Here is a 14,937-nt window from a genome sequence, read left to right as displayed (position 1 = left end):
ATTTCAGAGCTGACATTTAAACTAACATGCAAGTCTATGACAATGTTGGAGAACAACCAGAGTGCTTGCAGAAAACATGGATACTAGAAGAATATGCAAACCAGTTTGGAAACTGAGCCTTGGTCAGTTGTGTGGAAGAAATACTAACCCTTACACAAACATTATTGTCAAACTGTTCATTTTTCTTTACTCATGAACACAAGCTACCCAGTAAAAAAATACCAATCTTTTATTTTAATGGAATGAAAATGAAGATTAATTTATTTACTACATGTCACTCAGCTCAGCTGCCATATTGATTAGTTCATGCTGTTGTGTAAACCAATCATTTGTATACCAACATCTGTATCCTTTGTAGGTTGACATCTGTATACCAACAAAATTGGAAAAGAGTTACCTGATAGTTTACTTCTTATACTATTACTGAAAAAATTATGCTGGCCATTTTTAAGCATTTTACAACCATAATGAAACAAAACTGGTTGTCAGTTTGTAGTCTTTTGAGGTTTTATTATTTCTGATTTGCACATAAAATGGAACCTAGGCATGTGTAAACATACTTAAGAGTATATCTGAAAAATATCTGATCTCCACATGTCAAGTCTGCTTAAGCAGATTCAAGTTTCATGATCTTAAATCACCTCCAGGTCAGAGATATGTGTTTGGGGAAAAATGTAGTGAACAGGAAGAAATGTTTTTATGTCTTCTTATACTTTTCATACATAAGAAGTTCCACACCAAGATTCCTTCCACATTTCCATACATCAAAAGTCAGAATACACCTAGTGCAACACCGAGGCAGAAGCTGAAGCCATTGAATATTAGTTTAGATTCTTTGTTAAGTTTACATATTCTCCTTGCATTCCGATGTATCTGAACAACAAATGCTTTCAAAATCATTCAAATTTGTGATAAAAAAGAAACTAGTACAGAAAATTAATGAATGGATACATTTATTATTTTTGTGACATTAATAAGCTGTATAAATGAGTCATATGTCTTATAGGTGTTTTCTGATAATTAATGAATAGCAGCATAATTAAGAAACATTGCTGATTTGGTATATATTATTCAAAATGGCAATTGAAAATTTAACCCCTTAGTGTAAACATTAGAGATGAAGGGTTTCAATCAGTGTAGGATCATACAGGACAGATAATAAGAGGTTATTTGTACGACACAAGAAATCAACGCAACAATTGTTTTAGTAAAATTCACATGATTTTAGTATTGTTATTTGTTTCCTTTATCACTTTGAAGCAGGTATGCAATAAATAGAGTACAACGATTTAAAGTATTTACTTCACTTTAAAGCTGAGGATGCTTTTGCTCGATGTACTGCATTCGAAAACCTGGATTTATCCATAAATTGTGAATACACTTACTTGATTTACTTTTAATAAATAATAATAATAATTATTAATGATAATAATAATATTGATAAAATTAATAATAATAATAATACTTTTAAGGCAAACGTTTCTTTATAAAATTAAAAGATGAATCACTCTGAATATATTAAAAATGGAAAATAATTTAAGTATAAATATTTAAAATACTGGCAAAATTCTAAGCAAAGAGTGTTATATATACTGTACTTTCAGTGTTGTGAAACTGATGAGTTGCTAACTATGAGTTATTTCACATAAAGTTTAACTTCAGCCAGGTGTTAAATTATATTAGATACAGTATTTTATTCTTTGATCTGCTACATTAAGGGAAAATTAGATATAAATATTTTAAAAAGCAATAAATACAGAAGCAGTGCACACACATATCTGTATTTGGAAGATAAGCTATTTTTATATTCATACTTAAAACAAAAAAAAAATACCAACTGTAAAATAATAATAATAATTAATAATAATATCACTAAATTCCAAAATGTACTTACTATCATTTTAGTCTGGACATGGCATTCTTTACCTTGCTGACCAAGAGTTTTGACGTAATTCAATACATCCACCCCAAAATGATTCACACCATAAAATGCACCTTGCCAGCCAGGACTGCATTTCTGAGTATTCATTCGGCATGATGAGGAAGAATAGATGTTATCAGGTGTCCTGTCAGAAGGTAAGGAGTCTCCATCTTCTGAGTCTTCTGCATAATCTAGACTGAGCTGGCATGTTTCCTTAGTGTAACATTGAGAGTTGCAGTCAAACTCCTGTTGTTTTTCAACTAGTATTGTTTTTTCAGAATTTTCATTTGCATTTGTGTCATGAGAAGAAACATCATTCAGAAGCACATCGTGTATACTTGCTGATAATAATGAAAGGTCAGTGTCATTACACTCTTCCTTATTGTTTCCTAGAATTCAGATAAAATGCAAGTCATATCTTTCAAAGCACAAAATTTTAAAAATGCACACATTATAAAGCTGACAGTCAGCAGTTCATTGTTAGACTATAGTGATTATAATATAATAGATTTCACAGTGTTTTGAAAGAGAGCATATTCTAAAACAAAACATAATTAAATTTATTTTAATAAATAAATAAATATTTTAATAATCTTCCAAAAGTAGCAGGGACTACTAAGGAATGCTAACTGACTTGGAAATTGTAGAGGGAAAAGTGTTGCTTGGATTAAATAGGGAAAAATCTAACAAATCAACAGGACCAGATCACATTTATACTCAAGTGCTTAAGGAAGCTAGTGAGTACATATATAAACCCTTGGCACATATTTTTCAAAAATCTCTGGACACTGAGTAAATCCCTAAAAATTGGAGGTTAGCAAATATTATCCCCTATGATCAGAGTGAGCCAAGTAAGTATAGGCTAGTAACGTTAATGTGCATCAAATGATGCAGCTGAGATGAGATGAGATGAAGCAGCTCATGTTCGCACAACAGGAATATTAGCAAATATTCAATGTTCAGACAATAGGTTAGAATTCTATGAGGAAGCAGCAAAAGAATACAAGAGATGTACATATAACGGTATTTATCTTGATCTTTAGAAGACTCTTTAAAAAGGTACCACATGAAAGGTTAGTGATCAAATTAGAAATGGGAATTCAGAGCACCCACTGTAGGTGGGTACACTATGGCAAGGGCAACTTTTTCAGAATTAGGTGATGTTAAAAGTGATGTCCTTCAGGGATCAGTGCTGAGGCCACTGTTCTTTTTAATAAATTTTAATGATCTACTCCAGAATCTAATCAGTAAGCTGCTTAAATTTGCAGACAATACCAAACTAGGTGAAAGTGCAGATAATATAGAATGAGATATATTATTACGGGGGATTTGGATAGCATACAGGCTTGAGGAGATTTGTGGCAGATGAAATTTAATGTAAGTAAATGTAAAGCATAAGTAAAAATGTTAGTTTTGAATACATAATGAGAGATCTGAAGCATGAATGTACACCTTATGAAAAGGTACCTAGGAGTCATAGTTGACTCATCACTATGTACATCCAGACAGTGTACAGAAGTGATCCAGAAAGTGAATAGCATGCTAGGTTATTTATCACAATGTGTGGAGTACAAGTCAATGGATGTTATTCTCAAGTTATATAATGCACTAGTGAGGCCTTGCCTAGTTTACTGTGCTCAGTTTTGGTCTTCATATTACAAAAAAGACACATAAGCACAAGGAAAATCCAGAAAAGTGTAACTGAGCTGACTCCAGGATTAAGAGCTATGAGATTTAAAAAGAGATTGAAGGAGTTTAATTTTTTTAGTTTAAGCAAATGGCAGATTAAGAGGGGATATAACTGAAGTATTTAAAATTATGAAAGGAATTAGCACAGTGGATCTTGTACAGTGGATTTAGAAAGATTTTCTTTATGCAAGAAACCACAGACACGTGGAATAAATTACCCCACAAAGACATTACTTTGGGTGAGATTCAAAATTGGAATTCTGGAGATGTGACACATCAATGCTGATGACTGCACCACCAATGCTATCCCATGAACTATTATGTTACTCTGTGCAAGTTATCTGTGGAACACATTACTAATGACATAATACTTTTTAAATTTAATTCAATATTGACTAATGACTCAGCACAGGAAACGTATTTACATGAATTGAAGATAGGTTATTTTTTTAGATGTAGAATACAGTACTGTTATTTGTGTTGATTGTCAAAATTCAAAGTGCTTTTTGCAGTGACTATGCTGTATTCACATGTGACCTTCTTCGCCAAATAATTTCCTGGAAATTCACCAGCTTAGACAGACATTTTTTTCCAAGTTCCCCAGGATGCATTGCGAGGTCAGTGTAACATCAGAGAACTATAGTTGTCAAGCAGCACTGCATAGATAATTTGCATGTATAATTTGCCATGTCCTGCTATTACAAGTCAAAAAAGCCTTAGAGAAGCCCTCCCTCACCTCTACCTTCTTCGCCAAATAAGTTCCTAGAAATTCACTGGCTAAGATAGACATTTTTTTTTCAAGCACTACCGGATGATTTGCAAGGTCAGCGTGACAACATAGGACTGTACCAGTCAGGCACAGTACAGCACTGCATGGATACTTTGCATGCATATTTAGTCATGTGCTGATGTTAAATGTCAAAACAAGCCTTAAAGAAGCTCTTCATCACCTCCTCCTTGAGTCAGAATGAGCAACTGTGACAGGACAATAAAAATGAAAGATTTATTACTATTTTCAAGGCATTTCTAACTCCTTGATGGAAGAAAAAAGTGCAAAGTATCTGCACAGATAGATTGGAAACAAAAAAGACAGTACATCTGCATGTGGTTATCCTTCTATCTGTGCCTTTTGTTGTTTGAGACATGGCGGTGCAGTGGTTAGTACTGGTGCCTCACATCTCAGATAACATTTTTCTGGCCACAACAATCAGTCCAACATAGATGGCAGATGCTTCTCTAGACCCATTGCAATACACTCAAAACTTGTTCAGTTCCCCCCTTCCCCACTGAATTTCAGTGCATTTTGCAGAGTTCAGCAAAGTTCCCGAACATTTCCATAACTTCACCAAACTCACAATGAAGTGAACTCTGCAGTGAATGCTCATCAGTAATTATTAGTATTACTTGTCTCAAATAGAATAACTCATGAAAATATATTTGGTTTCCTTTTACCTGTTTTACTATTCAGTTCAGATCCACTTAAGCAGTTCACCATGTTATCATTTAGATCCGCTAAAAAAAAAAAAAGAAAACACAAAGACAAAAACCTTTAATTCAACAAGATCTCATACTGAGTAGCAGAATAATAATATTTTCTTAATAACTTAATAATAACTTAAGCAAAAAAGTATTAGATATTGGTAGTTTAAATATTTTGCAGCTACCTAGACTAATATTCTCGGTTTCATTTCCATTCTCAAGAGACGTTTTCTCTGATAAATTTAAGTGTTCTGTTTCTTGTAAAGACTGAAACTCTGTTGTCAGCTGCTTCGGAGTGGGTATTTTTACTCTGTTCCAATCAAGGGAATTACTTTCAGAAGGATGTTTAATCTTCGTTTGATTTTTTTGCACCGCTGGTTCTATAATTTCCTCCATGTTTACTGGCAGAAATCCAGAATTATTAATGTCTATGAAACATTTTGAATCGGACCTAAGTAAAAAAAAAACACACACACACACACACAAACATAACAAACAAAATTTACTTTGTGAATAAGAATAAAACTAAGCATTGTATAATATAACATTGAAAAGTTAAATGCAAAGACACTCTTACAATGGAATGTTCATATTCTAACATTTTTGATAACAAGCAGAACTTCATAGGTCATTTGTCATTGCCACCAATTTTTGGGAAATGTTAAATTCACTTAAGACTTCTCCTCAGAGATTTGCTCGCCTAAAGCATTTAATATTGTTTGCAAAAAATGTAGGGCCTGTGACTATATAAAATGTATTCTGCCACTTAAAATATAATCAGGTATTTTTATATTATCATGCACTCAAATATTCATGAAAGAAATATTACATTTTGCAGTCACTACTGTAGAGTTGTGTTACAACAAACATTAATACTACGCCCATATATTAGCTTTTATTAAATAACCTGTTTCCACTCCTCAATAAAAAAAAATTTAGAGCCACATTTATTTCCCTTACAAACTTACCTAGTCTTAAAATTTTCAGAATTTCTTTATGAAGTCTCTGAAATATGCTATTGGTAAAAGAGGTGACTGGAGCTGTTTATGCAGAAGGTTTTAAATTTATTTTTTTTCCCATATTGTAAACAGAGTATTATGTATCAAGAATTACTTACTTGTCGGTTGCAGGAAACTTCCCATTGACTACTGTGTATAGTTTTTCAAGTAATTTCTCATCCCAGTAAAGGTCACAGAATTTTTCTGAAATTGCACTGCAGAAAGTCTGAAACTGTAGGTTTTTCAATGACAGAATATACTGCCCTGAAATTAAAAAGTGTACATGTAAATAATTTTAAGAAATATATTAAAACACTGTTAAAGAAGCACACCATTGTTATTATCATTCATTAGATCAAACAATTAATCTACCAAGCAAACCTTTGGAATATGGTAGTATGCAGGGAAAATCCACACAGACATGGCAAGAGTGTGCATATGTACACAAATAATGACCACTTTAGATTCAAACCCACTCTAGTAGAACTGAGACTGGAAAGCTAACTAGTGCACACAGTGCCAACCATTATTCTGTAGCAAGTTTTTAAATATAAGCATTTTAACCTTTTTTCAATCATTGTTTAACTGTCAAGATGTCAGCCAACAAATTCAAAAGTTTGACTAGTCACTCAGTGTTCTAAGACACTTGTGAAAATAACTAAACATGTTAAATCTCCTGTAAAACTTAACACTAATGAATTGTATGAACTATGTCTTGCTTGCTTAATTTAAGAACTAAAGCAACATAAAAACGGTCATCACCACATGCCATAAAGCATAAGATGTTTGACCATCAAGAGGAGAATATTCACTCCATCAAGCTGAAACAGTGAAAATCCACCAGCAATGCAGGTACAAAAATAATCTGCAATGCTCTCATAGGTTCAGTGTTTATGAATTTGTGAAGGTGGATAGCATGTTTACATTTATGTAACAAGATAACATTACCCATTGCAACACCTTCAACTCCATTCTCCAGATAGCCATCAAAAGCAAATTCTTCTTTTATAAGATGTACAGCCCCTTCTAAAGAAGGGTTTCTTTGGTTTGAATGTAAACTTGCAGGCCATTTCATGCTTTCTTCAGAGTGGTACAATGTACATGGATCCTTCATTATTGCTGATGTGGATGCACAGTTAAATCTTTGAATTTGTAATCTTGGTTCAGAGTGTACAGTAGTAAGAGCCAACTCGTTTGCATTTTCCTTGTTCATATCCTCTTTTGCCCCAAAGTTTAAACAAAGTATGCTTTCATCTGTTTCTCTCATATTATTCTTTGGTTGGGGAGAAATAACTGAATGATCCACGGAATCCGTTTCTTCAACATTTAATGGAAGCTTATGTAATGAACTTGAAATATGGCCAACATTAAAATCTAAGCCCACCATATCTTTTGAAATTGCCACTTGAACAGGTAATAAAGTTAGATTTCCAGTTTTTGGGTCCTGTCTAAGTAAAAAATTATTAATGGAAGAGTTATCTGACATAGATAAAGACTGTGAAGAACTAGAGGGAAAAGTGGAGCTGAAATTGCTTTTTCTTTGAGTATCTGAAAATGCTGAAAGTGGAGAAATTTGGGGACCTCCTTTGGATGATGCAGGAGAAGTGTTTATTTCTTCAGAAATATCATTCTGAAATTTTTCTTGGTCTTCATCAGATCCTTTGCCAGTGACATCATTTTCAATGTCAGCCACAGGAACTTGGCCTTTCTTTTGCTGAATTTCCTTTTTCACAGCTTTCACATATTGTTTGGCGCTGGTATTCTTATATTCATTGTTGGGACTGAAAAGAAAAATTGTACATATTATTAAAAATTGGTGCATTCTTTCAATTTTGTATAACAATGTCAAAATTAACTGTCTGTTCTGCTTGTGTGTAATTTGCATTCATCCACTCATTTTCTAAATTTACGTGCCTCTCATCCTCAAAGTATCAAACTAAACAGAAGTATCAACTGAAGAGGGGACATCAGTTCCCACTCATAACTCAATTAAGGCTAATTTTGAATCAGCAATCAATGCAATATGTACATTTAGGAGGTGGGATGATGATGTGGTGATGTTGGCATGAGAATTCTGGTGGGGCACCAACCAGAGAGATTCTGCAAAGTTAACAGACGACAGTCAGAACGTTTTTTGGCTACACTGTCTGTGTGTGTGTGTGTGTGTGTGTGTGTGTATAAGTGGGTAGCTGAGAGAAAGAGAGAGAGAGAGAGAGAAACAGAAACAGAGCAAAGGTACCCACAGACTATCAGAAGAGTGCGTACGAGAACGATGAACACACACTTAAAGAGCACCCAGGGCATGTGGTCTCCAGTGATACTCAGGAAGAATCTTGGTTTGGATCATCTAACTAAAGTGGAGAAATTGAGTGCCTTTGTTGTTTACCAAGTGAGCAGTATGAGGTGGATTCAGTGGCTGGGAATAGATCTTTAGAATTGCATGGCAGGAGCCATAGAAGATCAGATAGGTAGCAGTAGTGTTTTAGTTTGCAAAAGGTAGGAGATGGCCTCCAGTAAAACTTTATGTAAGGAAGATAAGGAAAGAAAAGTATATTAGGCTACCAGCTGAATAATGACACAAAATGGAGATCAAAAATATTATTTTGTCATACAGTTCAAGCATCAATGGACAGTATTAAAGAGTATCTCAACATCAGATACACAACACCAAAACTTAATTGTTCAACGAGTAAACATAAAATGGAATTATACATAAGACATCAATGTGATTCATGGAAATGGGTCGTTTAAAAGAGATTAAGCCTTCAAGCCCCAAGGTGGAACTTAAACGTTTAGGATACATATGTGCATACAGGAGCAAAGGTATACCTTGAACACAGCAGGACAGAAGGAACTACCCAAGCAAACCAAAAACAGGTTGGCAGTGCCAGGCACATAACAAATTTCACACACTATAAAAAAGAAAATTATTTCTCTAGGTAAGAATCTGCATAGAGCATATCATGGAACATTGAAAAAAAAAATTATTATGATGCCTCAGTTAAATCAGCTACATTTTAACAATATGGGCTGGCATGGTGGGAAAGTGGTAGCACTGTTGCCTCAAAACAAGGAGACTGGAGCTGATGTCCTCGGTGCTCTCCACATGGTGTCTGTATGTTCTACATGTGTATTCCTGGATTTCCTCCAGTTACTACTCTACTTTCTTCCTACAGTCCAAAGACATGCAGATTAGATGAACTGGCATTACTAAATTGATCCTACTGGGTGCTTGCACGCTCTGCACCTTGCTTTTCTCCGGGGCTATGTCACATGAAAGCTTGTGGGAGAAGGCTTGAACGTATATTAGAAAAACAAATTTAGTTGCCCATGCAACTGGCTATAAGGAACAAGTTGCCCTCTATAAGCAATCACTACACAGAGATAAAATTCATTTTTATACTAATAGCATTCTATGTGGTCAGCATAATACCGTATTTACCTGTGTACCACACGCACATTTTTTCCCGAAAATTAACATTAGAAAATCAGGTGCGCGTCATACACGAGGACATTTTTTCTGTAATGTTTACTTCTGCTTGGGCTCTCTCTCTCGCTCGTTCACGCGCACTCTCTCTCTCTCTCTCTTGCTCGTTTGTGCGTGCTCGCTCTCTCTCTCTCTTGCTCGTTCGCGCGCATGCACTCTCTCTCTCTCTCTTGCTCGTTCGCGCAAGCTCGCTCTCTCTCTCTCTCTCTTGCTCGTTCGCGTGCGCTCGCTCTCTCTCTCTCTTGCTTGTTCGAGCACTTGCAAAATTTCTGCCTTTTTTTAATCAGCTTGATCTGATTTATTCTGAAATTTAAAAAGGCCCATTTGTTCTGTCAAAACAATGTCTACCTCATATCTTAAATGGAAGCCATTTATCTAGTTTCCTATTGTTGGATGATCCTGAAGTCCATAAGCTTGTCGTGACTGTTAAGGCTGCTTTGCCTTTTCTTCTTACTTTTATCACCAGTATTATCATCATCTCTTTGTACTAGTTTGGTCCCTTTCACCCTAAAGACAGCTGTTGTTACTACACCTGTCCTCAAAAACACTGGATTTGACCCTGAGGATTTTAAAAGCTATCAACCTATTTCAAATCTTCCCTTTCTTAGTAAAATCTTAGAACACGCTATTGCTGGTGTTTAAAAAGATGATCTTGCCTCCAATGAACTGTTTGACGAATTTCAGTCTGGTTTTAGGGCTAATCACAGTACCGAGACAGTACTTGTCAGGGTGACTAATGATCTCCTATTTGTAGCCAATTGTGGTCTTTTAACGTTAATGACCTTTTTAGATCTTACTGCTGCTTTTGATACAGTACATCATGAAATTCTTTTGTTTAGACTTGAGAATGAGTTAAAAATTGTTGAGAATGCTCTTGCGTGGTTTAAATCATACCTTAAGAACCAACAGCAATTTATTGCCATCTGTAAGTTTAGGTCTGTTCCTTGGCTCCCCTTGGTATTCCTCAGGGATTAGTTCTTGGTCCTCTGCTCTTTATCATTTATATGCTTCCTCTTAGTGCCATTATTAGACTGCACAGTCTACCCTTTCATTGTTACGCTGATTATGCACAGATTTATTTACACACAGGGCTTATGTAAACATGACCTCCTCCTGCATTGGTTACCTGTTTTGCTGACATAAAACACTGGTTGTTTGAAAAATTTCTCTGACTGAATAGTGACAAATCTGAGACTTTAATTATTGAATGTATGTATGTAACTGCATGTATCTCCATGCAGTTTAAGAAAAACAGATAATGTCTCAGTAAAAATTCTAGACTTTATTACATCTTTGTCTGCACAGGTTAAAAATTTTGCTGTTATTCTTGGTCCTACACTCTCCTTTAATTCACATACTGTATTAATAATATTACCAAGGTTGCCTTTTTCCACTTTAAACAAATTTCAGGGCTTCATCCATTGCTCTCTGATGCTGCAACTGAGATGCTTATCCATGCTTTTATCACCTCACGACTTGACCATTGCAGCACAGTATTGTTTGCTATTCCTACCTGGAGCTTAAACAAGCTACAATATGTACAAAAATCAGTGGCAAGGGTGGTTACACATTTAAAACCTTGGGAGCATATTACTCCTAAACTTCTAAAATTGCATTTCCTACCTGTTCCTTTACGCAAATAAGATACAATTTCTCTTTTTAGTTTTTAAGGCACTTCATGGTCCAGCCTCACCTTACTTACTCTGTGCATGTACCTCACTTTCTGTTTGTTGTGTATATTGATGTACAGTGTCCTTTGGTACCTTGAAAGGCACTTTAAATAAAATGTATTATTATCTATATATATAATTCACTAAGTCCATGGCAAGCAAGACGCATGCAAGACAGAGCCCCGCCCACCAACAATTCACTAAGTAGCCGACCATGGCATGCAAGACAGAAACCATGGGATACGCACGACAGAGCCACGCCCGCCAACTCACAGGGCCCCACCCATCAACTCTAAGACCATGGGATACGCACGACAGAGCCCCGCCCACCAACTCTAACCCTCCTCTCGCGTCATGGGATATGCATGACAGAGCCCCGCCCGCCAACTCTAACCCTACTCCCGAGTACACCCTCGCTCTCGAGGCATGCACACTGCCTGCTCATGTGCCAGCACGCAGCACCTCACCAAACACCACCTCAATCGCTTTCGTCTCTGCTACAGTCCACATGCACCTGTGAGCCATGTTGACTTTTCATTGTTCTTTTTGCTTCCGGCTGCTTTTCTATATATAATCCAACAAGTCGCCCGACCATGGGATACGCACGCACGCAAGACACAGCTCTGCCCGCCAACTCTAACCCTCCTCCCGCGTCATGGGATACGCATGACAGAGCCCTGCCTGCCAACTCTAAACCTCCTCCTGCGTCCACGCATGCAAGACAGAGCCCCACCCGCCAACTCTAACCCTCCTCCCGCATCATGTGATATGCACGACATAGCCCTGCCCGCTAACTCTAACACTCCTCCCACATCCATTACCTTCACGTTGTTTTCCTTTTATTTCTGATCCCGTTCAACAACTATATGGCGACATCGACTGCTCAACTGTGACTCCGGAAAACAACTCAGTACGCGAGCTATATTAAGCGTCACAAACGAAGACTCGCTACACCTTAATGAACAAGTACTGAAACTTATCCCTACCAACGAAGTAACTTTCACCAGCATTGACTCCATCGTCACAGACGATCCAACAGATCAAGTTTCATTCCCCGAAGAATTTCTTAACAGTCTTACTCCCACTGGCATGCCTCCGCATAAACTCAAAATTAAAATAGGTTCAGTCATCATACTTCTCAGAAACCTCATGCCAGCAAGAAGTCTCTGTGATGGCACTAGACTGACTGTTACCAGCATTCACCGCAATGTACTGGAGTGTAAACTATCGCAGCTCCTACCTCACAAACTGGCCTTATTCCCTGGATATCCCTGACCCCATCAGATTCAAATTTGCCTTTTACTTTTACACGCAGACAATTTCCTGTTAGATTGGCCTTTGCAATGACAATTAATAAGGCGCAGGGACAAACTTTCAAAACGATATGCCTGTACCTGCCAAAACCAGTTTTCGGTCACGGACAATTGTATGTTGCTCTCTCCAGAGTCCCATCTTTTCATTCACTCACAGTCGTATCCTCAAACCCACCACATTTGGACAACTGTGTCATTCAGGAAGTGTTCACCCATCAATAAATAATTATGCGATGCTAGTTATTATTATTATTATTTTGTTTGTTTGTGTGTTCCCCCCTCTCAAGGACTGTTCCCACGTTCAGGACTTTTTCCTACACTGAATCCGATGCTTGCTGGGATAGACTCTAGCTTCCTCACTGACCTCCTCAGGATTAGCAGGTTTGAAAAATAGATGGATGGATGGATGGATTTTAACAATATATTAAATTACTGAGGGTATAACTAGTTATTTAATTTTTGCACAACACCACCCACTGGAGGATGGGAGCAGGGGCAGTGACCCACTTGCACTTAATTTACAGGCAACAGTGGGAATTAAACCAGAATATCCTGAGAAAACATACACAGATATGGACACATGTGAAATCTTCACCGGTACAGGGAACTCATGACTATTGATGGTGAAGAGCTATATCATTTATCATTTTCCATGATAAATTTATCCTCAGTGTTTCAGTTACAACAATACTAATAATGATGCATCAATTTTCTTTAAGCATGGCATTTAGCAGGTATAGAAAAAGCTAACATATTCAAAACACTGCTGCCTCAGCATCAAACAACAAGTCCTAAGAAAAGTACAATACTTTTAAAAGTTGAAAGAAAACTATGTGAAAACTTTAAAGTGTTATTAATGAGGGACTCTGAATCCTACATTGCTTATTATCTTCCTATACCTTAATTAGCCTAAAGCTTTCAATGCCAAGAAATAACAGTGTCTGAATTGTGCCATCAATGCCATCAATTAATGTGTGAAATCAGTTGGAGAAATAAGGACAACAGCTGTTAAATATCTTTGATGTATCATTCCTTCCTCTATCATTTTCTTTCTGTCTACATTTCTGCATTTCTTGATGCTAAACAAATTACTTTGAACATGCACAAAAATGAATGAATGTCACAGGGCAAAGAGGACACAAACAGAGGCATATGGATTTTGGATGCTAGTGAAGAGAGATTGGAAAGCCATACATTTCTAAACTAAATGAAGTCACCAGTATTTTCAATTTTTAGAGTGAAAGATTAAATAGCAATCAGCAGGTGTAATTTAGTATATTGTGCCTTCATCCCAATATGCATAGTGGCCAAACAATTAATTACTGAATATACTTTAGAGACAGAAACTTCATAGATATGTCAAATGACAGCAAACAGTGTAGTTCTTTATGTATTACATCTGAAAACAGAACGAGACTCATATTATTCCATTCACCAATAAGTTAGTACTCAGCCTCATACTGAAGTGGTCTTTATTTCAAGGTTTTCACTGATTTTAATTTCTGGAGGAGCGCCTCTCGGTTCTGTAAGATTTTGGTTCATAATTGATTACTTTACCAACATAGAAAAAGATGGATTAACAAAGATGACAAGACAGCCAGTATATGGACGATAGCTAGAATTTCACCCTTCTTAGCTATAGTTATTTTGTTATGAAAAATAACACTGAATCTATATGAAAATGTATTATTATTATTGTTATTATGTACAATAACAAAATAGCATTCTCAAACCTGCTTAATCCAGATCAGGGTTGCGACAGACAGGAGCCAGTCCTGGAGAGAAAACCCTTCCACTGTGTGTTCCTCTCACATACTGTGCACACGCACACTCAGGCCCACACTTTGGACAGTTTCAGAGTCACCAATTAACCCCAAATGCACATTTATAGGGATGTGGGACAAAAATGAGTACCCGGAGGAAAACTGATGCAGTCTCAGGGGAAAATTTGCAAACTAAAATATTTATACTGTTTAAACTATGTTGTTAGTCTTACTTGAATTTCATATTTTGCATTTGAATTAAATCCACACTTACATAAAGTTTAAGCAATTTTACAGGCACTATTTTATTTTGAATTCTCATATTTCACTTTGTGTCCTGCGGTGGGTTGGCACCCTGCCCGGGATTGTTTCCTGCCTTGTGCCCTGTGTTGGCTGGGATTGGCTCCAGCAGACCCCCGTGACCCTGTGTTCGGGTTCAGCGGGTTGGATAATGGATGGATGGATGGATATTTCACTTTTAATAATGAAGAAATACTTATCAGTACTATCTCTTCAAAAAAAGGGTTTTGTTGGGTATGCTATGTTGTGGACTCTGGACTTTACAATAAAAAGGGAACACTGGGGAAGTTCTAAATACTAAGGACTGAAACTATCAA

General features: G+C 36.5%; 1 protein-coding gene across 1 annotated transcript in view; it reads right to left on the bottom strand.

Moving 5' to 3' along the window:
* LOC114646924 (kinase non-catalytic C-lobe domain-containing protein 1) overlaps positions 1-14,937 on the bottom strand; it is a 130,952-nt gene that overhangs the window by 25,285 nt on the left and 90,730 nt on the right. The window contains exons 15-19 of the mRNA XM_028795328.2: positions 7,036-7,868; positions 6,207-6,351; positions 5,275-5,540; positions 5,063-5,122; positions 1,895-2,310 (exon numbers count right to left, since the gene is read on the bottom strand). Of these exons, the coding sequence (XP_028651161.2) occupies positions 1,895-2,310; positions 5,063-5,122; positions 5,275-5,540; positions 6,207-6,351; positions 7,036-7,868 (1,720 nt within the window). The remainder of the gene's footprint in view (positions 1-1,894; positions 2,311-5,062; positions 5,123-5,274; positions 5,541-6,206; positions 6,352-7,035; positions 7,869-14,937) is intronic.

Source organism: Erpetoichthys calabaricus, chromosome 2, assembly GCF_900747795.2.
Source record: "Erpetoichthys calabaricus chromosome 2, fErpCal1.3, whole genome shotgun sequence".
NCBI classification, from domain to species: Eukaryota; Metazoa; Chordata; class Cladistia; order Polypteriformes; family Polypteridae; genus Erpetoichthys; species Erpetoichthys calabaricus.
The sequence above is the reverse complement of the archived record's forward strand: the minus strand, read 5'-3'. Positions and strand labels throughout refer to the sequence as shown.